This window comes from Hipposideros armiger, unplaced genomic scaffold, assembly GCF_001890085.2.
Source record: "Hipposideros armiger isolate ML-2016 unplaced genomic scaffold, ASM189008v1 scaffold_8, whole genome shotgun sequence".
Taxonomy (NCBI): domain Eukaryota; kingdom Metazoa; phylum Chordata; class Mammalia; order Chiroptera; family Hipposideridae; genus Hipposideros; species Hipposideros armiger.
Window position 1 is genome coordinate 7,427,593 of NW_017731358.1, and position 24,243 is coordinate 7,451,835.

General features: G+C 36.4%; 2 protein-coding genes across 2 annotated transcripts in view; one reads left to right on the forward strand and one right to left on the reverse strand.

The window, feature by feature from the left end:
- Nucleotides 1-1,934: 1,934 nt before the first annotated feature.
- On the reverse strand, nucleotides 1,935-21,827 carry EAF2 (ELL associated factor 2). Its single transcript, XM_019651147.1, has 5 exons — nucleotides 21,678-21,827; nucleotides 8,584-8,678; nucleotides 4,756-4,892; nucleotides 2,397-2,542; nucleotides 1,935-2,129 (listed from the first exon to the last, which is right to left on the reverse strand). Exons 1-5 carry the CDS (start codon nucleotides 21,772-21,774, stop codon nucleotides 2,059-2,061), a joined length of 546 nt encoding a protein of 181 aa, XP_019506692.1. The 5' UTR covers nucleotides 21,775-21,827; the 3' UTR covers nucleotides 1,935-2,058.
- A 158-nt stretch (nucleotides 21,828-21,985) lies between these two features.
- IQCB1 (IQ motif containing B1) overlaps nucleotides 21,986-24,243 on the forward strand; it is a 66,476-nt gene continuing 64,218 nt past the window's right edge. The window contains exons 1-2 of the mRNA XM_019652820.1: nucleotides 21,986-22,089; nucleotides 22,550-22,631. The gene's annotated coding sequence lies outside the window, so the exon portion shown is untranslated. The remainder of the gene's footprint in view (nucleotides 22,090-22,549; nucleotides 22,632-24,243) is intronic.

Consider the following 24,243-nt stretch of genomic DNA (forward strand, 5'->3'; position numbering starts at 1 on the left):
AAAATCAAACCAGTAATAAAAAAAACCTCCCCCCATACAAAAGTCCTGGACGAGATGTCTTCCCAGGTGAATTTTACCAAACATCCAAATAAGAATTAATGCCTATCCTTCTCATCCCATTCCAAAAAACTCAAGAGGACTCGTTTATGGGTCTCCCATTACTCTGATTGCAAAGCCAGACAAAGATATTACAAAAAAAGTAAATTATAGGCTGATATCCCTGAAATTGGTAATGAAATAGTCATAAGGATGTACAGCAAAGGGAATATAGTCAATAATATGGTAATAGCTATGTATAGTGCCAGGTGGATACTAGACTAGTTAGGGGGTTCACTTCTTAAATTATATAAATGTCTAACCACTATGCTATACACCTGAAACTAATATAAAATAATACTGAATGTCAACTGTAATTGAAAAATTTAAAAAGGGGTGAAAAAGGTGAAGGGGAATAAGAGGTTCAAATTTCCAGATATAAAACAAATAAGTCATGGGAATGTAATGTACAGCATAGGGAATATAGTCAATAATATTGTGATAGCGTAGTACAGTGTCAGATGGTTGCTGGACTTATCATGGTGATCACTTCTTTAGGTATATAAATGCTGAATAACTGTGGTGTACACCTGAAACTAATATAATATTTTATGTTAGCTATATTTTAATAAAATTCTTCCAAAAATGTATAAACATACTTGCTTCCCTTTATGTCCTCACCAGTATTGAATGTGGACAAATGGTTTAGCTACTGCCAAGCTCATTAATGAAAAAAATTTTCTTGCCTTTAAAACTTGCATTTTAAAAGCATTAGTGACTTTGATCAATTTTTCATATATTTATTGGCCATTGTATATTTTATGTTGTGAGTAGGTTTAATCCATATAGAAATTCTGCATGTGGAAAAATGGCTTTCCATATCTACAGAAGAAATGATGGCTTATTCAATAATTGGATATTGATACTCTTTGTCAATACCATATTTGTTGATTTTTTTATCAATACTACTTATTGATACTGTTGAAGAGGAGGGAAATTTGGATTTTTATCTTATTTCTTAAACTAAAATTCGAAGTAAAGCCAACATGTAAATGTAAAAACTAAACCAGAGAAACACTAATAGAAGTGCCAGACATCTAAATATAAATGTGAAAAGATGATTCATAGTAAGGTGAAGAAACTATTTAAAAGAAGACCATCTAAGGAATATGCCATACAAATATCTCAATGTAATTTCTTATACTAAGTTAGATCTTATGCTTGGATCATGTTAACTTATCCTTTATAATATAGTGCTTCAATAAATGCTTTCATTAAGATCTCTGTTAAAAAACTGGCACATATAGGAACTTCTTGTATTTTAAATGATTCTTGAAGATACTATATAATTTAATGCCTCCTTATATAGAACAGGTTCCATATGATGAATTCCTTTTAGAATTGAGCAGCAGTGAAGAGTCCGATTCTTTGGAACTTGTCCCTTAGATGATACAAAATATGCTACTTAGGACTTTAGTTTTGACTTAGTGGCTAGGAAGCTCAGCTGTAAATTTAATGTTTTATTAATGAACACATTTTCTTCCTCTTCATCTTTAATACCATTATTTTCTGTTCCAGTATTTTACTGTATACACGTATATAATGAAATCATGATTCAAATCCATTTGGAAGCAGATGTTATATAATAATAAAATTCAAGATCCCTTTTAGCAACAAAGAGGAGGAACACTAATACATTAGGGAACTAATGCTATGCTGGGTCTAGAAGGGGGCAAGTGGAACTGAGAGCAACATGCATGTTATGAAGGAAAAGTGTAGAGGCAAATCCTTGTATACTTTGGTGATCAGAGTCTTATTCCTACCACAATTACTGTAACAACAGCACCCAAACTGCAGCTAGAAAAAAAAAATGGAGATTTAAATTTCCTTACTTCCAAAACGACTGTGTCTCCCTAGAAACACCTTCCTGCTGAGAAGTGAGCAGCAATTGAGAAGAACTTGCCTGCTGCTTCCGCTTACTATCTCCTCACTTTACTATTGGTTGGGTGACATCTTAGACATCTATAGTTTGGCTATACATAAAGAACTTCGACAGGAAGATGCTGTGAAGAACTGAATTTGAATCATCACAACTGTCAAAAAGAAGAAAACTCCAGTTACACACATCTAAACACTTTCCCCCCTGAATAATAAGAAAAGAAACAAATGCTGTTACATAGATGCATAATTACATAATACCCTAAATCATAAACTACACTATTCTCCCCAAAAAAACCCATAAAAATATTATGCTCTCAATAAAAGATTATATAGTTAGTGGCCTTGTTAATTAAAATAAAAATTTTTACTTATTCTTAATTATTTCTTATAAATGAACATTATAGACACTTAGATTTTACCTCTTTCAATATCATCCATTGGAGATGTTGGGGACATTTTGTCTTCGGATGGAGACTGTTTTACAAAATTAGGAGTCCTAGTTAAATTCCGCATTTGTTGCTGCTGTTGCTCTACACGAGGCTGAACTTTACTGCTTCCTTCAACTCTGCAATTAAGAATATCAAAAGTCAAAATAGGTATGATGGCAATGTAACAACAATTTCAACTTACACATTTACTAAAATTGACCACTTATTCTTTTCCCTAGACAACCTTAAAATGATATTCAAGAACTAAACCATTAATTTAATTCATTATTTAACAAAATTTATTGAGCCCTCTTTATATGCATGGCATGTACACACATCCATTGAGGGATACAAATATGAGTAAAAAAAAAACACTGCTCAAAATTAAAGAGGTAAGACATACACGGATGCTTAAAATAAAAAAATATATGGAAGCATATAATACATATGTGTTCCCTAAATTCTAAAATTATCATTTCTGTCAAAATTAAGTCACTTCCACATTTTTCATTCATAACTTTAAAACATGTTACTAACGAAGATCCATGTATTTTCAATACTTTTGAAAAAAGAGTATAATTAAAAAAATGTGTATTTCATAATAAAAAAAAATAAAAACTTAAAAAAAGATTTAAAAAAAAGAGTATAAAACACAATTATGCTTGACTTCTGCCTCTCCCATTTCTAGTCACCAAATCCTGTCAGTTCTTCCTTCACAAAGTATTTAGCACCTCACTTTTTTCTTCATTCCTGCTCTCAAAAAATGTGTTTTTTGCATTTTTCTGTTTCCCATGTTGTTTCATTTTACTCCGTTTGTTTGGTGGATTAAAGTTTTAAAATATTACAGAATTGTACATCTTAAATCTATGTAAGTTTGCTAACAATTGTCACCCCGATAAACTCTAATTTAAAAAAATTTAATCCCTAGTTTAAAAAATTTAATATATAACTACTGACAATAAGACAATGTCCTAATTTCATAGTTAATATTGAAGGCATTAGCTTCAACCTTCCTTTATGACATTACCTCTAATCCACTATCAACCTCACTCCTCACTTTCCAATACTTGTTTATATACACACAGAGATAAATCTCTGCCCTATTCAAATGGGTCTTATTCACTGGCCCCAAATAAGTCAGAAATATTCCTGCTTTCAAACCTTGCTTACATCCTCACGTTCTCTCTCATCCATTAAATCAGTATTTTCCAAACCTTCCTACTAATAAACATTATGTGCACGGCAGGGAAAATGAAAAATAGAGCTTCCCAGGCTTCTTCTTAATCTGAAGTTAGATTTGGAAACTCATATATTTAACAAGCACTGAAGATAATTCTTATCAACAAGTATGTTCGGGGGGAAGAAAAACCCTAAATCTTAAACTCCTCTCAAGGTCATCAATAAAGGCTACCTGAATGCTCCAATAAACCATAACCTCTCCCTTCCTTTAATTTCCTAGAGCAATTTTTGTCTACACTATTTGTATAGCTTTTTTTTTTTTTAAGATTTTTATTGGGGAATTGGGGGGATGGGAACAGTGCTGGGGAACTGGGGGAAGGGGAACAGACAAGTTGCTGTCGCTCACTGCGGCTGCTGGCCGCTCACGCTGGCTGCTGGCTACACACGGTAGCCCATGGCAACCCACTGCCACAGGGGCTGCAGCCCACGCCGCCGTCGCCAGTGACTCACGGCAGCCCAGCTCCAGGTTGAGCTGCATCTCAGCTGAGGAGGGCAGCATCACTGGCCCTCACACGTGGGATCCGAACCGGGGCCCTCCGGCATCCCAAGCCAGCTCCCAACCATCACGCCACTCTGCCGGCCCTTGTATAGCTTTTAAAGCAAGTCCCTTATGTTACATGGTAATTAATGTACCTGCTTGTTTCCAAAAATGGATTTGAGATAGCTATATTCTCTTGACTTTTCTAATGGAATTATATGTTAATCCATTTAAAATGCAGAAATTTTGAGGTTAGTATTTATATAGAAAACTCTCCTTTTCCTAGTGCCTTATATATTCTAGGTGCTTAATAAACTTTTACTAATGAAGGTGAAATTATTTTGAAGAGTGTATAATGGCTCCTTTCCATTCAGTTCTTTGTAAGCATCTACAATAGAATAAGGTATATTTGCACATATATCTGCACAAGCTTTTATATATCACAGGGAGAAAAGGTACAAGCTTGTGGCTAAGGCTCTCCACCAAATTAAAACTTGGAAAATATTCAAACATTTTTGTACAACACAGAAATAACCCTCATATAATAACTGACTTAATCCAATAACTTTTTTCACTGATATTTCCTTAACAATTTATGTGCTGATAAAATAATTTATTCAGTTAACCACATACCTTGTTTTTTTTACAGTGATGTTGCTGCTGAGTTTTTCTAGTCGACATTCTCCAGTATCATGGTTAATAATCAAAATGCATTCTTTTAAGTAAGGTTTCTTTGAACCTTTGAAAACAGTTACTGGTGGAGTTGATCCCTGTTTAAAAAGTTAATTATCATTACTTGAAATTTATAATGGAAATTTGGTTGGGAGGGACTTTGAGATCTGTGTTTCGCAATCTATGTTATACTTCAAGTCACCTAACTACTTAAATTTACTGCTCTGACAATAAGAAGGGTAGTAAAAATGTCAGAGATGAAGAGAGGCTGAGATCTTTAGGCAGTCATCATTGAGGAAAGTACTTGCCCTGAACCAATAAAGATTTGTTTCATTGGTCTACAACAGGCAACTGGGGTTCAATTCTTTTTCTTTTTTAAATGCTTATTAAATTTATTGGTTAGTAAAATTATATAGGTTTCAAGTGTACACTTCTATAGTACATCATCTATATATTGCATTGGGATTCAATTCTAATACAATCAATGTATTGTACAGATAAGGGAACAGAAGCCGTGAACCATATTTCCTACCCCTCCTCTCCTTTCTTCATAAGTTTAGTTTTTTAAATCTGGTCTTTTCTTAAAGTGGTGATTCCCTATGCAAATCAAGGAAAATGAATATATCAAGGAACAGGACCTGTCACACTAAACCCACTGATTAAGTTTAAGGACTGTATGCAGGGCAGAAAAAAATATGCTTGTTCTTGACAGGTGGTAAATTTAACAATTCTTTCATTCTAGCTGTCTAAAACAGTTATATATAGGATAAAGTTCACATACTTTGCATTACACGTTAGATCTTTTACTATCTGATTTCTAAGTACCTTTCCAGCCTACTATGTCCCCACATCGACCCCTTGTGACTTAGCCATAGTGGCTTATACATAGTTCTTCAAATGTAACAGGCTCTTCTGTTGCTTTGTCTTAGCCTATGTCTTTTTCTTTTCTCTGCCTAAAATGTCCTTTCCTCTTTCCTTCAACTAGGCAACCTCAACTCATTTTGAAAACAGGGTATCCTGATGTCTCTCCTCCCTCCCTCGGCTGAGTTACCTCTCTTTTGTGCTCTCATAATATTCTATATATACCTTTATGATAGTCCTTACAGTTCCATATTTTAATCCATTATTTCCTGTGTTCCTCATTAAACGGCATATTTTTTAAGACACTGACCTATATATCCCAATAGTTAACTAGTGTAGGACTTATCATGCAGAAGGTACATGTATATATGGTCTGCCTGTCCATTTGCCTCTCCCTCTTTTTCTTTCTCATGCACACATATACACACACAAAAACACTGAGGCATATTCTTTTTGGACATATCTCTGGTGGGGTGGGTGGGGAGTCACTTTTTCCCAGATGATTTCTTTGCTGTTTCAGAAATTTACAATTTGAAGGCTTAAAAACTTCCTCCTATAGTTGTCATTCCTTTAAGAGGTATTTCAATTGAGACCATAACCAAACACAAGGTGAATGGTAACTCTTGATTAAACAGGATCTCTGTGAATGAAAAAGGTTTATTAACAAATGTAAGACTACCCACCTGGTTAGAGTAAAAAAGCAATACAAAGAATGAGGATCGAAGGATTGCAGTTTGAGAAAACAATATTCTATATGGCAAAGAAGAGCCCAACTAAAGTTTTTCTTCCAACCAATCAGCACTGATCAATAATCCTATAATCTGAAACCAGGCTAGTGGTGCTTATTATCAACTGAAGGTTTTTCAACAACTTTTAAAATTAAGTTAATGGTTTAGGTCTTTCTTTCATAAGTATCATAAGACAAAAAAGACTTACATTATTGACTGCTAGATTTCCAAACTATTTTAGGGATGTCAGAATCTGAACATTTTCATAACAGAATAATACAAAGAAAGTAATACAAATCCACAATGACTCACACTGAATTGATTTTTCATTTCCTTCAGTTTCTAATGGAGCAAATGAGAAATGTACAATAAAAAGCCTACACAAATTTAATATACCTTAGGAAAACATTCAGAGGCATCAGCTGATACAGTCTGACATAATAGTGGGGTCTCAATAGTCTTGACTGATAAAAATAAGAAAAAGGTATGAGACTAGAAGATAGAGAGCTTGCTTTCAATACTTCAAACCATGATAAGCCATCTCATATATGCATATATTATTACAAAAATTAAACAAAACCAAAACAATCTCAGGAAGTCCAGTGTTTTCTTTACATGTTAAAATTACAGTCTTGGCTTTCTCTGAGAATAGATCAAGTCAATATAAAAACAAAAAAATATTTAAGTTGAATGCTAAGAAATTTCTAACTCACATCTTTATCTAATCATCTATTGAAGGACATTTTGGTTGTTTCCATGTCTTGGCCTCTGCAGTGAACATAGGGGTACATATATCTTTACGGATAAATGTTTTCAGATATTTTGGGTAGATATACACAATGTAGTACTATTCGGCCATAAGAAAAGATGAAATACTGCCATTTGTAACAACATGGATGGAGCTTGAGATTATCATGCTAAGCGAAATAAGTCAGACAGAAAAAATCAAGAACAATGACTTCACTCATAAGTTGGATATAAAACTGAAAGCAACAAATGAACAAGAGAAACAAAGAAACAAAAACTCATAGACACAGACAACAGTTTAGTGGTTACCAGAGGGTAAGGGGGGAAGGGGAATGGTAGAAGAGGATTAAAGGGGTCAAATATATAGTGATAGAAGGAGAACTTATTCTGGGTGGTGAACACACAATGCAATATATAGATGATGTATTATAGAATTGTACACTTGAAACCTATATAATTTTACTAACCAATATCACCTGAATAAATTTAATAAAAATTTTAAAAAAAGAAATTTCTAACTCAAGGACTGAGAAAACTAGAGCATACAAAAAAGAACTTGTATATTTAAATAGTATTTGATAGTGTTACTTGGCTACATCTGGAAATTGGAAAACAGACAAAATTTTAAACTTTTGGTTAAGGTCTTCCTGACCTTATTGCCTTTCTTTTGTAACTCATTCCCTAAACTATTGCTAAAATCAATCTAAAAGCACAAATCTATTTATGTTAGCCCTCGACTTAAAAACCTCTAATGGTTCTCCAATACCTATGGAATAAAGTCCAAATTCTACATTCCAACATAAAAGATTCTTCACAATCTGATTCCAACCTACCTTTCTATTGATAGTTTCTTCTCCTATCAATCATTTTTCATTAATTTGTAATTTACTATATTAAATCAGTTATTCCACAAACTTATTGTTTTTTCTCCATTAGTCTTTCACATGATGTTTCTTCTGCTTCTGCTTAGAATATTCTACTCCCTTTCTACCTCACAAAATTCTACTTGTCCTTTAAAGCTCAACTTAAAGAACATCTGTTTTGGAATCCTTTCAAGATTCCACTTGGCAGAGTATTTGATTCCACTTATGTGCTTGCACAGAATTTTGTACATGCTCTAACTTACAGCACTAGATGTTTATATGTCTGTCTGCTATTACAGATTAGGACTGGAAGGCAGGGGATATGTTATTATTCCTAGTTCAGACTACAAAATCTGGCTCATAAAAGTAATTTAATAAATATTTGTTAGACTTCCAATTGTTTCAAACCATTTGATACAACTCCTGAAACTTATTAATTAAAGTATTTTAAGGCTGTTTTACCTAAAATAATGTTTTTTGTTTTCTGTGTTTAACTGATTGTCACTACATAAATTGTGCAATTATTTTCATTTAAATTTAGTGGAAATCTTACAAAAACATTCTTTTAGTCTAAATATGTAAATACTCACTTCTATATTTGGCAGAGTTATTGTCACCTGTTCACCTTTGCCGACCTCAAGCTCTCCTTCACAAGAAGTATCAACAGAAGCAGGTTTGAAGTCATCTAAAAATAGATACAGATACAGATTTTTATAAGATGGAATCACACCTAAATAACTGGATAGCAAAAATATGAGCATGTTTCAGAGTGATAAATAATTTTTTAACAACCAGTTTTTAAATTGGTTTAGAAAAGTCTTTATATTACAAATAAACAGACAAAATATGATCCAGTTTATTTCTGTATGTATAATTCTCAGAAAAAAAATAGTTATACTCTGAAGCAGTATTCCTTAAAACATGCTCCCTAGAATCCTGTTTAGATCAAGATGAACTAGACTAAGATGTTCTACTGCCAAAAACTAAATAATGTCAATGTTTTCACAATTTGCTAATAACTGGTATCAGTAGAATATTTTCAATTTTCAGTCTTTTTCTACCATACATTTTACTTTAACCCACCTTGGGTGCCTACTACCACTTCTCTGCTGTCCTAGCAGAAGACAAAATGAATGAATACATGGCAACTGCACATTCATAGGGAAACTTAATAAAAAGCAATCTGATATAGTTTAACAGCTTGAGCTTTTCATGGCTACATACACCACTTAAAAATGTGTAAACTTAACCAAATCTGTCACTTCAGAACTTAAAACAAGTTTTCATTTTGAGTTAAATCATAATACAAATGATGTAATTAAAATAGATCACCTGGAAAGAATTTAGGGTGCTAAGATATTTCACATGCTGAACAAGCTTAAAAACCTCTAAGATATAAAAGCCACTTAAAAATAATTCACAGCAAGGGAGAAGGTCCAACTTGGTGGAATAGGTAAATGTGCCTGCAACCTCCCAGGATCACATAAAAATTACAATTAAATTATTGAACAGTCAACCTCAAGAATCATCTGAAGACTAGCTGAACAGAACCCCTATAACTAAGGATATAAGGAAGAGGCCACATAGAAACTAGTAGGAGGGGAGGACACCAAAACGGGCTGACCCCAAACCCACAGGTGGTGGTCAGGCACCAGGAGTGACATCTCGGTGGTAGAGGTCCCCCTGAAGAGTGAGGGGTCCCAGCCCCACAGCTAGCTCCCCAACCCAGGAGACCTATGCTGGGAGGAAGAGTCCCAACAGCATCTCATAGTGTAAATGTGTAAGGATTCTGTCTGTCTATCCTGGTAAAAAGGAAGGTGCCTGGAAACCCAGACATCCTTTTAAACAGCCTGCACACAGACTCATTCACTTGTGAGCACTTCCCCTGTTCATGTTATTTAGCTTCCATGTGTTTATGTGTTTTTCTGGTTTTTGTCTTGTAATTGATTTCTAGCTTCATACCACTGTGGTCAGAGAAGATGCTTGACATGATTTCAGATATAAATTTCTTAAATTTATTGAGACTTGTTTTGTGGCCTAACATGTAGTTTATCTTGGGAAATGTTCCATGGGCATCTCAAAAGAGTGAATGTTCTGCTGCTTTGGGGTGAAATGCTCTAAAAATATCAATTAAAGCCATCTGGTCTAGTGTGTCCTCAAAGGCTGCTGTTTCCGTGTTTTCTGTCTGGAAGATCTGTTCATTGGTGTCAATGGGGTGTTAAAGTCCCCTACTATGATTGTGTTACTGTCAATCTATGCTTTTATGTTGGTCAATATTTTTTTATATGTTTAGGGGCTCCTATGTTGGGTGCATAGGTGTTTACTGGGGTTATGTCCTCTTTTTGGATTTATCTCTTTATCATTATGTAATGTCCTCCTTTGTCTCTTGTTATAGTCTTCATTTTAGTCTATTTTGTCCGATATAAATATTGCTACTCCAGCATTTTTTTTATTTGTATTTGTGTGACGTATCGTTTTCTAATCCTTTATCTTCAGTTATGTGTATATTTCAATTTGAGATGTGTGTCTTGTAGATAACATATGCATGGGTCTTGTTTTCTGATCCATTCAGCTACCCTATGTCTTTTGATTGGAGCATTTAATCCATTTACATTTAAGTGATTATCAATAGGTACATAGTTATTGCCATTTTATTTATATTTTTGTTCTTTTGTTTGTTTGTTTTCCCCCTTTTTCTACTGAATGTAACATTTATTGTAACACTGGCTTTGTGTTAATGAACTCCTTCAGCTTTTTCATGTCTGGGAAGCTCTTTCTCTCTCCTTCAATTTAAATAACAGCCTTACTGGGTAGAGTAATCTTGGTTGTAGGCCCTTGTATTTCCTCACTTTGACTATTTCCTGCCACTCCCTTCTGGCCTGCAAATTTTCTTTGGAGAAATCAGGTTATAACCTTATGGGAGCTCTCTTGTAAGTAACTAGTTGTCTTTCTCTTTCTACTTTTAGGATTCTCTCTTTGTCTTTAACCTTTGGCATTTTAATTGTAATGTGTCTTGGTATGGGCCTGTTTGAGTTTATCTTGTTTGGGACTCTGCACTTCCTGTCTTTGTATATCTATTTCCCTCACCAGGTTAGGGAAATTTTTAGTCATTATTTCTTCAAATATGTTTCTAATCCCTTGCTGCCTCTCTTCTCCTTCTGGTGCTCCTTTGATATGAATGTTGTTACTCTTGTTGTTGTCCAAAGGTTAAACTATATTCATTATTTTAACTCTTTTTTCCTTTTGCTGCTCTGATTAGATGTTTTCTGCAACCTTGTAATTGCTGATTTGATCCTCTATTTCATCTAATCTGCTATTGATTCCTTCTAGTGTATTCTTCACTTCAGTTATTGTACTTTATTTCTGACTGGATCTTTTTTATAGTTTCTATGTCTTTCTTTATGCTTACTATCTCTTGTTGAATTCTCGCTAAGTTCCTTAAGCATTCTTATAACCAGTGTTTTAAACTCTGTCTCTGGTAGGTTGGTTGCCTCCATTTCATTTAGTTCTATTTCCGGAGGTTTCTCCTGTTCTTTAATTTGGGACATGTTTCTTTGTTTTCTCATTCTGGCTGCCTCTCTGTGTTTGTTTCTATGTATTAGGTAGATCTCCTATGTCTCTCAGTCTTTGCTGGGTGACCTTATGTAGTAGGTGTCCCATGTGATCCAGTCGCACATCTTCCTGATCACATGTGCATGTGTTCCCGAAGTGTTCCTTGTGTGTGTTTTGTGTATTTACTGTCGCAGTTGATCCTTGATTGCTTTTGGTTTATCAGTGGGTGGGTTTGACTCTACGGCTAACTGGCTGTGAGGATTGGCTATACATGCACCCTTTAGGTGTGTCGCTTGTGGGGCTAATCAGGTAGTACTCTGTTGTGGTCTGAAGCTGGCCTCTGGGTGTGTTGTTTCTGGTGCCTCTTGGGAGACGCTCCCATGCACTCAAATTTCAGCCTTGCCTGTGACCAGCCCGGAGCTACCTAGTAGGATCTACAAAACTATAAGCAGTTGGTTGCCATCACTGTTGAACATGTAGGTGTGTGGGAGTTGCCATGCTGTGAACAGAGGCCAGCTGTCACCAGGATAGGCCTGGGGCAGCTTAGCCAAAGATCCAATTCCCCCCAGGCCTGTTACCACCAGCTGGCCCAGCCACTTAAAGAACCTTCTTAGGTGTGTGGGCCAGGCTTTTTTACCTGGTGGTGTCAGTGCTCCCAGTGATGCCACCTGAATTGGGCAGGGTGGGGGCTCTTGGGAGTCACGGAATGTGGCTCGTGGTTTTTACAAAGTTAATACAGATTCAGTTCTTATGCCAGTACTGAGCCTGTGGCCACTCCACAAAATCCCCCCAGATTCCCCTCGCTAGCCACTGCACAGCAAGGGCCCACAGATCCCTGCCAGCTGCCCAAAAAAGGCTGCAGCAAAAATTTGGGCTTACCGCTCGCTACCAAAAGTTTCCCAATCCACTGCTGGCCAAGCACTGCTGTAGGAGCCTCCCGCAGTTTATGGGAGCAGGGCTGGCCTCTCAGGAGCTTAGAGTCTCCCAGACAATGCCACACTGGCTAGACAGGCAGGGTTCAAGGTAGTTGCCAAGATGGCACATGAATGGATTTTACCAGACCAATGCAGTCTCAGATTTGGCCCTGTGGGAGTAGTTTTAACACAGGAAAGATGGGACCCTCCTGTAGGCCACATGTGAAGCAGGATCCACATAGGGACAGTGGCAGCTGTCCCTCCAGCCCTTGTCCTGAAGCCACACAACTCAGGTTTTTTCCCCTGTATGTCTCTGGCATCTCTCCAGTTGCTGCCCCTCCCTCGGAGCCCAGCGTAAGTGCTCACAAATGAATGAGGCTGTGTGCAGGCTGTTTAAAAGGATGTCTGGGTTTCCTTTTTACCAGGATGGACAGACAGAATCCTTACACATTTACACTATGAGATGCTGTTGGGACTCTTCCTCCCAGCATAGGTCTCCTGGGTTGGGGAGCTAGCTGTGGGGCTGGGACCCCTCACTCTTCAGGGGGACCTCTACCACCGAGATGTCACTCCTGGTGCCTGACCACCACCTGTGGGTTTGGGGTCAGCCCGTTTTGGTGTCCTCCCCTCCTACTAGTTTCTATGTGGCCTCTTCCTTATATCCTTAGTTATAGGGGTTCTGTTCAGCTAGTCTTCAGATGATTCTTGAGGTTGACTGTTCAATAATTTAATTGTAATTTTTATGTGATCCTGGGAGGTTGCAGGCACATTTACCTATTCCACCAAGTTGGACCTTCTCCCTTGCTGTGAATTATTTTTAAGTGGCTTTTATATCTTAGAGGTTTTTAAGCTTGTTCAGCATGTGAAATATCTCAGCACCCTAAATTCTTTCCAGGTGATCTATTTTAATTACATCATTTGTATTATGATTTAACTCAAAATGAAAACTCGTTTTAAGTTCTGAAGTGACAGATTTGGTTAAGTTTACACATTTTTAAGTGGTGTATGTAGCCATGAAAAGCTCAAGCTGTTAAACTATATCAGATTGCTTTTTATTAAGTTTCCCCATGAATGTGCAGTTGCCAACAGCAACTTGTCTGTTCCCCTTCCCTGATTCCCCAACGCTGTCCCCTCCCCCAATTCCCCAATAAAATCTTTAAAAAAAATATTGGGTTGTTGGAAAAGTCATGATGTATTTTGTCTATGTTTTTTAAGGTCATTTATTTATATAAAGAACAAAGATCAATCAATGATATATTGCCCTTTTGTTTTTTTTTAAAGAGGGCACATCTCAGTGGCCCATGTGGGGATCGAACTGGCAACCTTGGTATTATTAGCACTGCGCTCTAACCAACTGAGCCAACCAGCCACCCGCGTATTGCCCGTTTTGTTCGATAACCTTTTGCCATCTTTCAGTGAGCTGCATAATTCCTCGTTCATAGAAGGACCTGTCTTTATTTGTGAAAAACTGAACAAGGTGCTGATTTAGAGCTTCATCTGAATTGAATGTTATACCACGCAAGGAGTTTTAAAGAGAGCGAAACAAGTGGAAGTCTGATGGCGCCAGGTCAGGTGAGTTTGGTGAGTGTAGCAACACATCCCATCCAAGTTCCAATAATTTTTGACGGGTGATCAAACTTGTGTGTGGTCTTGGGTTGTCGTGATGGAACACAACTTCTTTATAATTAACAAGCTCTGGACGTTCCTGAATGATGGATTCGTTCAAACTGTCCAATAGATGATGTATTATAGAGATGTATACTTGAAACCTATATAATTTTACTACTAATGTCACCCTGATAAATTTAATAAATAAATAAAAATAAAAAACAGAATTACCTTATGACCTAGCAGTTCCGCTCCTGGGTTATTATCTAAAGAAATCCAAAACACTAATTCAAAAAGATATATGTTCCCCTATGTTCACTTCAGCGCTATTTACAATAGCGAAGTTATTGAAACAACTGAAATGCCCCTCAACAGACAATTGGATAAAGAAATTGTGGTACATATACACAATTGAATATTAAAAAAAGAATGAAATCTTATTTGTAACAACATGGATGGACCTAGATGGTATGCTACGTGAAATAAGTCGGACTGAGAAAGGCAAATACCATATGCTCTCACTTACATGTAGAGTCTAAAGAACAAAATAAATAAACACACAAAAGAGAAACAAACTTACAGATACAGAGAACAAACTGATGGTTCCCAGATGGTAGAGGGTTGAGGAAATGGGTAAAAAAGGTGAAAGGGCTTAAGAAGTACAAATTGCCAGTTATCAAAATAATCACAGGGATGTAAAGTACAGCATAGGGAATATAGTCAACAACATTGTAAAAACTACGTGTAGTGTCAGTTGGGTACTAGATTTATTGGAGGAATACTTCATAAATTATATAAACATCTAACCACTATGTTGGCTACCTGAATCCTACATAAAATAATAATGAATGTCAACTATAATTTTAAAAAAATAGTCATGGGGATATATTGTACAGCATACAGAATATAGCTGATAATATTGTAATAACTATGTACAGTGTCAGATGGATAATAGACTTATTGGGGTTATCACTTTGTGAGATGTGTAAATATCTAATCATTATGTTGTTTTGTACACTTGAAACTAATAAAAAAATCAGTTAAAAAATTTACATCAATATATATCAATGACTGATAATATTTCTGACATAGAATTCCTTGGGTTATGTTTATTTTTTCCAGGTTGACTATTACAATATAGCATACATGCAAAATAGGACATAAATCATAATCTTCACAGTGACACATGTGTAATCAGCAACCAGATTAAGAAATAGAACATTATCAGTCCCTGAGATACTCCTTCCAATTACCCCCAGTCCCAAGAGATTTATGTTAATATTAGCAGGTAAGCCTCAAAGGCAAAAATTCTAAATCCAAAGTAATAAATATTATTAGGAACTATAATAGGCAGATCTTGGGAAAGGAGAGTCTTGCAATGCTCATCAAATCATCACTCTGTCAATAAACAAAGGCTGGCCCTGTTTTCCAATGACAATTAAAATAGCTACCATTTATAGAACACTTACTATATGCTCACTATGCACTAAACACCTTGCTTAACACTTCATATTTACTTCTCATAACAACTCTATGAAAAGAAATAAAATCTATTCCTCTATTCTTTAAACACATATACATGTAAATATAGCCAATTCACAGTTTTCTTTATACTATGGCTTATTCTTCATGAGGCTCTAATTCAGAACTGAATACACGGCAATAACCATCTTTTCAAATCTTGATGCTTATTCCTGGATTTTAAGAAATAGATAAAAAGAATAACATAAACAATATGAGAAATGTTAGAGAGTTTGATTTATAATGTATCTCTAGGTAGTAAAATTGAGGACAAAATTAGACTGAAAATAAACCGAGGAGTTTGTCAGCAGTAGCAAGGTAATGAGAAAGATAAAAGATAATTAAGGTGTTAAGTTTTAGATGCTTGAAAGAGGTTTTGGACTTAGGGAAATAAGTGTTAATGTCAACTGATGAAAAGAGAGTAATATTAAAGGGAAGAAATTGGAACTAAGCCTTGAGTTTCACAGAGATAAAGTAGAAAGCAGAAGAGAAAACAGAAAAATCCTAGAGATGAACTAAGATGTAAAACAAAGCAATAATAACAGCTATAACTTATATGTTAATTAGTTTATTTAAAAAAAATTTTCTAACCGCTTTTATATCAAAGCTTCACAATAATCCTGTAAAGTAATGAATATCCCTAAGACAGATAAAGGAAGTGAGAGTGTAAGAAATTAAGTCCCTTGCCCAAGGTAATGCAATTAATATCTGCTAAAGCTAGAATAAGGAACCACAAAAGTCCAGTCAGAATAAAAAGATGAGGGGTTGGCTGACAATCTCTGATACCAGTCTCATGGACATCAACATCAATGAGGAGAGAATATAACTTCAGTTTGAGCTAGTGAATATCTTTTATGACCCTAAAGTGAGAACCATTTTATAAGGTTGTAATAGAAATAAAGTAACTTTATTTTAAATTATTTTAACATAAATAAGTTATCACCGTGGCCTATGTAGGCGCCCCCAGTAACAGACTGGTGTTAAAATGTCCTCAACTTTCTTATTTTAACTACCCTTCGGGGTTCTGCTTATCATGTAAGTATTCCTCAATCTTCTTCATCACCTACATCTAATCACTATGTCTTCTTTCATAATATCTTTTAGAGCCATATCCTTCCATTCTTGGGGAGGACAAACTAGTTTTCAATCAACAAAAGGCTAACCTATTAAAGTACCTAAACCTTGTTCTTCTGATTTCCTCTCGGCTTTTGCCCTCTTAGAATTTGAATCCTATTTCAAAGTCCCCTCTTTCCAGAAGCGGTCTCTGTGTGCAGCCCTTTCCCTACTCTCCAAAATCTCAATTTCTTATCTAATTCTGTAGTATTTACCATACCACTCATCAAAACTTGATATATTAATTGAAATTATTTAACTCTTTGTGGGCATGTCCTATTAGACTGCAATTTTTTAAAAGTATAATGCCTCATACTTTAATTTCCCCAGAAATGTGGTTCCTAGCGCAATGCCTTTAATCTAATGAGTACATAATTGACTCTGGTTCATATTGTTATCCCTTCTCTGAACCACCTCCAAATTTATTTTAAGTATAAACTTACTTAAGTTGAATCAGGCGTAAAATGCTTGTTTTCTAATTGTTTCCTGAGGCCCCGATTCATCTCTACTTCAAGACTATCATTTCTTTAGGGTAGATATTGCCATATTCTTTTTGTATTTTTCACTAGTACACTTCTGTTCTCATAGAGGGCATCCATTATTTGATATTTGACAATAAAGAATTCTCTATGATAAATATGTAAAACATTAGAAATGACATCGTAGAATAAAACCATGGCCCTCTGACCTTCCATGTTTTTCTGACAGTGACACAAAGCACAATACATCATTTAACTGTAGCTAAATAATGCTCTGAAGCCAGGCAGTGAAGCAGGTCAGCAGGAACCATAGTAACCCTGAATGAATAACCCCAATCTCAAGAGGACAACTACAATTTGGCTCTAGCCACTGCTGCCAGGTTATATTCCGATTTTTTAAAGAGAAGCTGGTAATCCAGGTTTTTGTGTAAAACAGCTAGATTTTTAGCTATTTACAACTAACTCATGTTAGTTGTAAATAGTTAACTGTGTGGGTCAAACAAAGCATGTCTAAAGTCAAATTCAGTCAATAGGCTGTTAATCTATAACCACTGTTTTAGTGTTTAAAAATTGATTATTTTTCTTTATAATAATTCATCAGTTTTCTCTGAATTGAATATTCCCACCCAAATTTAACCAATGGGGGAATGAACTCCTCTGTAATGAAGCCAGTGAAAGATCAGGTCAGGAATTCGCATCACATAATCTATCCACTCATATAGCCTCTTTGTCTTATATCCACAGTTCTTAACTTTTGTGTATGTGTGTATGTTGGGGGAAGGGGGTGTTAGGAGATGAGAGATAGTTCTAAGTCCCTATGGAAATCTGATGAACCAGCTACAGATCCTCTCCACAGAAAAATGCATATATGAACATACATATTAAATACTGCATAATTTCAAGGGATTCGCAAACCCCTGAAGCCTATCCATAGATGTCTATAGTATATGAGATAATTAAGAGACAGAAATTCACTCAGAATATCTGTAGCTTTACTTCATGATAAACATGAATTTATAATCAGTAAGTCTATCAAAACTAATCTGAACCTTTTCACATTTCATTATTCTACTGTTAGGATTAACATGTTCCACCTTTTATTACTTGTTACATTAAGTAGTGCTGTCTTTTTTTTTTTTACCTTCAAACAAGTTGTCTTACAGTACACAACTTTTGAGTTTGAAGGGGTTAAGTATAGTTCTAGAATTATATAATTTGTTGAATAATCTCAAGTTCATGGTTTCCATATGATTCAAAATATTAAATGTATTCTCTTCTAAATTGCTGATATCAGACTAAAAATTTTTTTTTCCAGTTTTCCTTGGTTTGGAAACCTCTCCACCAGTTTTACCATTTATTTATTCTCTCTGGATTTCCTTCATCTATGTTATTTTCTTCAGGCTTATAATACAATTACTTGTATTACATAAAAAGTAGAAAAACATTTCCTACTTTGTACTGTTTTTCTGTTAATGTTGATCATCTTTCGACTATTTTGGTTGTAACATCACATAATGTCAATATCTGCATAAAAGAATCTACAATTACTATAAAATTTACTTTCTTGATTTGAACTAATTCAACTAACTCCAAAACCCATACCCTTTCCAATATGCTGCATTGATAAGAGAACATCAACTATAAATATAATTTTAATCCTATTTTCCATTAATGTACTTTCTAATATTTTCTAACACCAAAGCTTAACAACCACTTTTTTTGGGAGTGGCTGCACTCGATGCCTCAGACCATCTCCCTATAGTCAATACCCATTAACGCATTATTTCGTGACAGCAAAAAGTGGTATCATTCACAAACTTAGAAATTTCAGTGTTTATACCCTTATCTAGATATACATTATAAAACTGGTACTAGCCCAGATCGAAAGTTTATTCTGGTGGGTCCTGTTACTCAGACTCTTCTACCCAGTGAAGCATCTGCTGCTAAGCATTTTACTTATCATTTACCACATGCCAGACTATTTTTTTGATAACTTTTATTGCCAAGTCCTGATAAATGCCTTTGAAAGTCTTAGTAAATTACATTCATTGGCACTACTAACAGACACATGAATAAGCCTTCAAGAATAACGGTGACTACTATTTATTTTCTCCCATGCATCAAATAATGTGCTAAGTTGTTTATGCTATCTTATTTAATCCTTAAAAAACAGTGAAATTTAGATATTATTATTACCATTTTACATATTAAAAAACTGAAGCTGAGAGCTTAGAGAATGTTCCCAAAGTTACATTACATGTATAGGTGGAGGCCAGAACTCACAAGTTTTTCCAAAGCGTGAGTACATTGGATTGGCATAATTACCCAATACATAAAGACAGAATGTTGCTTTCTCCTAGATCACACTGACTTGAGTGTTTGTTGTAAAGCAGGTCCAACTGTTCTGTATCAAAGTCAGATCCCCCATTCTATAGTTTTCTTCTCTCATTATGAGTCCTTAAGAGTGAGGATATGAGAAATGAATTTTGTCAAGAATAATGACTGGTTTTATTTAAATAAATCTAGGAAGATTCTGCCTGCTTCAACAAGAATAAAACTAAGGGCTGAAAACTTTTCTAACATCTTCCACATGACTAAAAGAATATTCAAACATCTAGGTTTATTGTGGTTGTTATTGTTTTATTTTTATTTTCATTCTTGTTGCTGGGTCATCTGATTCTCAGACTCTGAAGACACAATTCCTGTATTTTGAGAACTTTTATAAATTAAAGGCTCTAAAGCACCTGCAGAGTGCTTTTCAAAGGCTCCTTTTATTCACTTGAGATTATACACCTAAATTACATAAAAATATTTTTTGAGCAAACTTTTATAATCTTAAACCTTGTAATTTGAAAAATTAAGACTACCACATACCTGAGAAAGAAGAGGAGAGGGGATACTATTTGAAAGAAAGGCAGGGAGAAATCAGCTAAGAACTATAACATACTTTTATAAAATGGGACTGAAGAAGGAAAGAAACTGCATAGCCAGCACTAGCTATCTCACTACGGGAAGCTTTGGGCAACAGAGTAGAGAAAAATAATAATCAAGGGACACTGTTTTAAGAGCTTGTTTGCAAATATCTCCTCCATTTATTCTATCAATTGGATATTCATTTTGCTTAATAAAATCCTTTATAAAATGTAAATACAGAGGGTGCCAAAAAAAGTGTTCGCATTTTAAGAAAGTAAAACTGTATTAAAATTGTAATATTCAATGTATACCTACAGCAAAAGATGAATACAAGTCACATTTGACTTCTTCAATTACAAGAGGTGTTCAAAGTGGTTCCCATCAGCATCCAGACACTTCTGATTACGGTGAACTACTGCTTGAGCAACGTTGACCGAAGTGTCCACTTCTATAATTTTTTTTTTAGCATCCCCAGTATATATCCTTGGAAAGTTAGTAACCCATTGGTTCTTCATACCTTTACTATGAGTTACTATAATTAGATTGTCTATAACTTTAGTAAACTTCTGGGGGATATAAGTTTTAGTTGAAGCATGGAACACTTCAGAATAAAAACCATAAAGATCTCTGTACAGTCTAAGGACAGAATAACTGAAAGAAAAGTGGAATGATGAGACACTAAGGAAGTGTAGAGCTGGGGAATGGAAGTGTAAAAACACCTACTTTACAAATTTTGCCATAGAAAAAATAAGGTTATGATTCAATTATCTCAAAGTTTCCTTTCCCCTCTATAATTCTATGAGGGCTATTATGCAAAGAATGAATGTTTTACATACCAAATCATAATATGCTATATTTTTTCTTCCTGGAGTGTATACCATCCAACTATTAAAGCAAAAGACCTCCCTTTTCTACCTCAACAAAATAAAAGGGAGTAATTTATCAAAACTCATTCCAGAGGACGACCAAAAGCAAATCAAAGGGAGAAATCATAGGGCGGTAAATGTCTTTCCAATAAGGAAATTAACAACACACCATCCAATACTCTGATAATCAATACTGGATAATTGACTGAATGAAATCAGGGATCCCAAAAGAGATACAGATGATTAGAATGGTTTAGAATCTCTCCCCGGGAACACGCTAAATAAGAACCCTCATCAGAGACTTTAAAAGTGGAGAGACTATTTCCCTACCAGCCCCAAGGCATTTCCTCGCCACCTGCATTACGGCTCGGTCCGGTCCTTTGCTCCCTTCTATTTGTCACCTTACTATTTTCCTTTCGACCTCTACATCATCCACCAATTGTCTCCACAGTCACCGCTGGAGACCTTCTCCATAAAGTTTCCCTTTCTGCCTTATGGTTTCAGTTATATCTCTCTGCCCGGGGTTTACTCACACCTGCTCGACTCCGGCTTCTTTCATCGACCCCCTAGGACTCCAAGCCAGGCAATGGATCACGCTGGGAACCATATTCTCCAGCAGAATAAGCGGGGGTCTGTGGGACCACAACTCGGAGACGTTTGTGCCTCCACGCGCCCATACCCAGAGCTCCCCCTTTTTCACCGGAGTGTCCTCACTCACAGCGCACAGTGTGGAAGGCGCAGCGCGGCTTCTTCTCAAAAGTCTCGCCTAACTTGAGAACCCGCTCGCGACTGTCGATGTGCCAGGGTCCATTCATCGTTATCCTTCGCCTCCGACTTCGCCTCCGCCAACTAGCGCTCCCAGCCTCAGTTTAAAACAGCTGCACTAGCAGCCGCGGACGCAGCCACGACAGACTCCGCCCCGCCGCCCAACGCGCGCCCCCCCACCGGGCGCCTCTCGCGTGCTGATTGGCTGCCTGGCTAAGGGCGCCCCGCCCCTTGGCTCCGAGACCGTGGTCCCGCCTCCAGGCCCCTTCCCGCGTTGCGACGCCAGCCGCATCGGGAACGCCGCACAACTGAGGCGCGCGGTGGGAGCTGAGTGCCTTCGTGGAGGAACGCGAAGCGACAATGAGGTAACGGACCTGAGGTGGTGGCCGGGGTCGGAGACGGCGCCGAGGTACAAGAGGCCGGGACCCCGCACTTCTGGGCCAAGTGACTCGGAATGTAGGAGCTTTTAACGGGAGACTCGGCCTACTTCACGAATTCTGTGGAGATCTAGTGTGGAAACTGAGGCCCGGGGAGGGGCGCACTCTGGGCCCAAGGCCTGGTAGCGCCAAAGCTGGGTCTAGAATCCGGAGTACAGGAGCCCGCGGCCTCAGAGCCTCGATCCTTGGACCTGACTGGAAGGTGACGCCGTTACCTAGGCAATCGTTTCCTGACCTGTTCTAGGGGAAGTTCCATGCAGGTGCTATTAGGACCGACAAGGTCAGGGCACGTAGAGGGTGGGCGGAAAAAAGATTAGGAGTTATGAACTGCAAATGTTTATGATCGGTTGCAACTAGATTGCATTGTGATATTTATTTTTTTTCACAGTGATCCGTGGAGTCAGTAACGGCACAGCCAGGAAGACCAGATTCCCAAAGGATCAAGGCCGAAGTTCGTACTCTGGAAAAAGGTAATAGCAATAATTGAAAAATAATTGGTTTTTTTTTTGTCAAAAACTTATGAGTTTAATGGTAAAGATGAGAGAAGTGCTGTATTAGAGGACAAGCACCCAAAAGGAAGTTTACAAATGGTTACCATAACAGGTGGTTGTTTTTCAGGATAATTATGTAATCAAACTCTTCTGCCTTACTTAACTTCTACCTTAGCCAAATTTGTGAATTTATTGTTCCAGGCAGGTAGATGAATGTGTTTCCCTCAACCTGCTTGACCAAATTCGACCCTGTTAAGGCATACTAAAAGTTTCATGGGGCAGTTAAGTGCTCAGATTCTGGAGCAAGAATCTTTGGGTTTGGACCCCATCTTCATACTTTATAGTGTGACTTTGTGCAAACCAAAGTTAAGTATGTTCATCAGTTATAATGGGCTGGGGGTGGTGGTGGAATAATAGTACTTACACCTTAGAGTTGTTGAGAGAACTAAATGAGTTAATACATAAAAGCTTTTAAGACAATTCATGGCATATAATAAGAGCTCTCCAAATGGTTATTATTCTTGAGGTTTAACTTTACTGTCAAGCAACATTTTAGGACCATCCTTGGTGGCTGTCTTTTCTTCAAAAGCTTGAATTATTCTAGGAGGTAGGAATTGCTTTTTTGTTTATGTCACAGATAAGAAAACTGGTTCAAGGAAGCCCAGTCCTCTGACCCTGTGGTCTGTAGTCTTATCTTCTGTGTCATCTATTTGGCACTTAACATTTTGTATAATTAAGTATTTTATTTTACATACACATATATTTTTTTGTTTGTGTGTACTTTTCCTTCCCAACCAGAACATTAGCAGGGAATGTGTCCTATATAAAATCTTTGTGACTATTGCATCTAACATAGTGCTCCACACATGTTTGGCGATGATGATAACGTTTCAGTGATGTTTTGTTACGTTACCCAGAGGGCAAGAACAGTGTTTAAAGCCTATTTTACCTTAAAAAGGCTTCCAACCAGAAATCTGAGGTTTACATTTTATAACAAGGAGAAAAGCAGAGGGTCAAGAAATTGAGTTTTGGAATACCCAAAGTTTGTGCATTCATTCACTTTTTTTCTACATATATTTATTAAGTACCTACCATATGCCAGGCACTAGTCTAGCCTGTGGGGATATAGCAGTGAACCAGAGAGAAGAATGCAGCCATCAAGGGTGGTCTGAGTTTCGCCTTCATGAAGCTTACCTTCTAGTGTGAATTTTCTTCAAACACATATTAAAATGAATTATGTGTACTAGCCCAGGAATAAACAAATAGATTAATGAACTAAATAGAATCCAAAAATATACCCAAGTGGCATTTCAGATTCATGACTAATTACTTCAGGAATTTTTGACAGCTATGTACATTTCTTCTTTTTTTCACCAATCTATAACCTCATCTAACTTAAAAAATTTAATTAGATTCCTGTCTTACACCATTCACAAAAATAACTTACAGGTGTATTGAAGATATAAATAAAGATATAGTTTAAATAAGATATAAATAAAGCAGAACCATAAAACACTAGGAAAAATTAGGGGAATATATTTTGGCGTTTAGGGTAAGGAAGACCTTTCTAAGCATGACACCAATGAAGCCA

Coding starts and splice junctions, on each gene's coding strand:
- EAF2 (XM_019651147.1), bottom strand. CDS start 21,774: ATGAATGGACCCTGGCACATCGACAGTCGCGAGCGGGTTCTCAAGTTA. Junction 2,543..4,755: donor ATCACTGTAAAAAAAACAAG/GTATGTGGTTAA, acceptor TCTTAATTGCAG/AGTTGAAGGAAGCAGTAAAG. Junction 2,130..2,396: donor AATGGATGATATTGAAAGAG/GTAAAATCTAAG, acceptor TCTTTTTGACAG/TTGTGATGATTCAAATTCAG.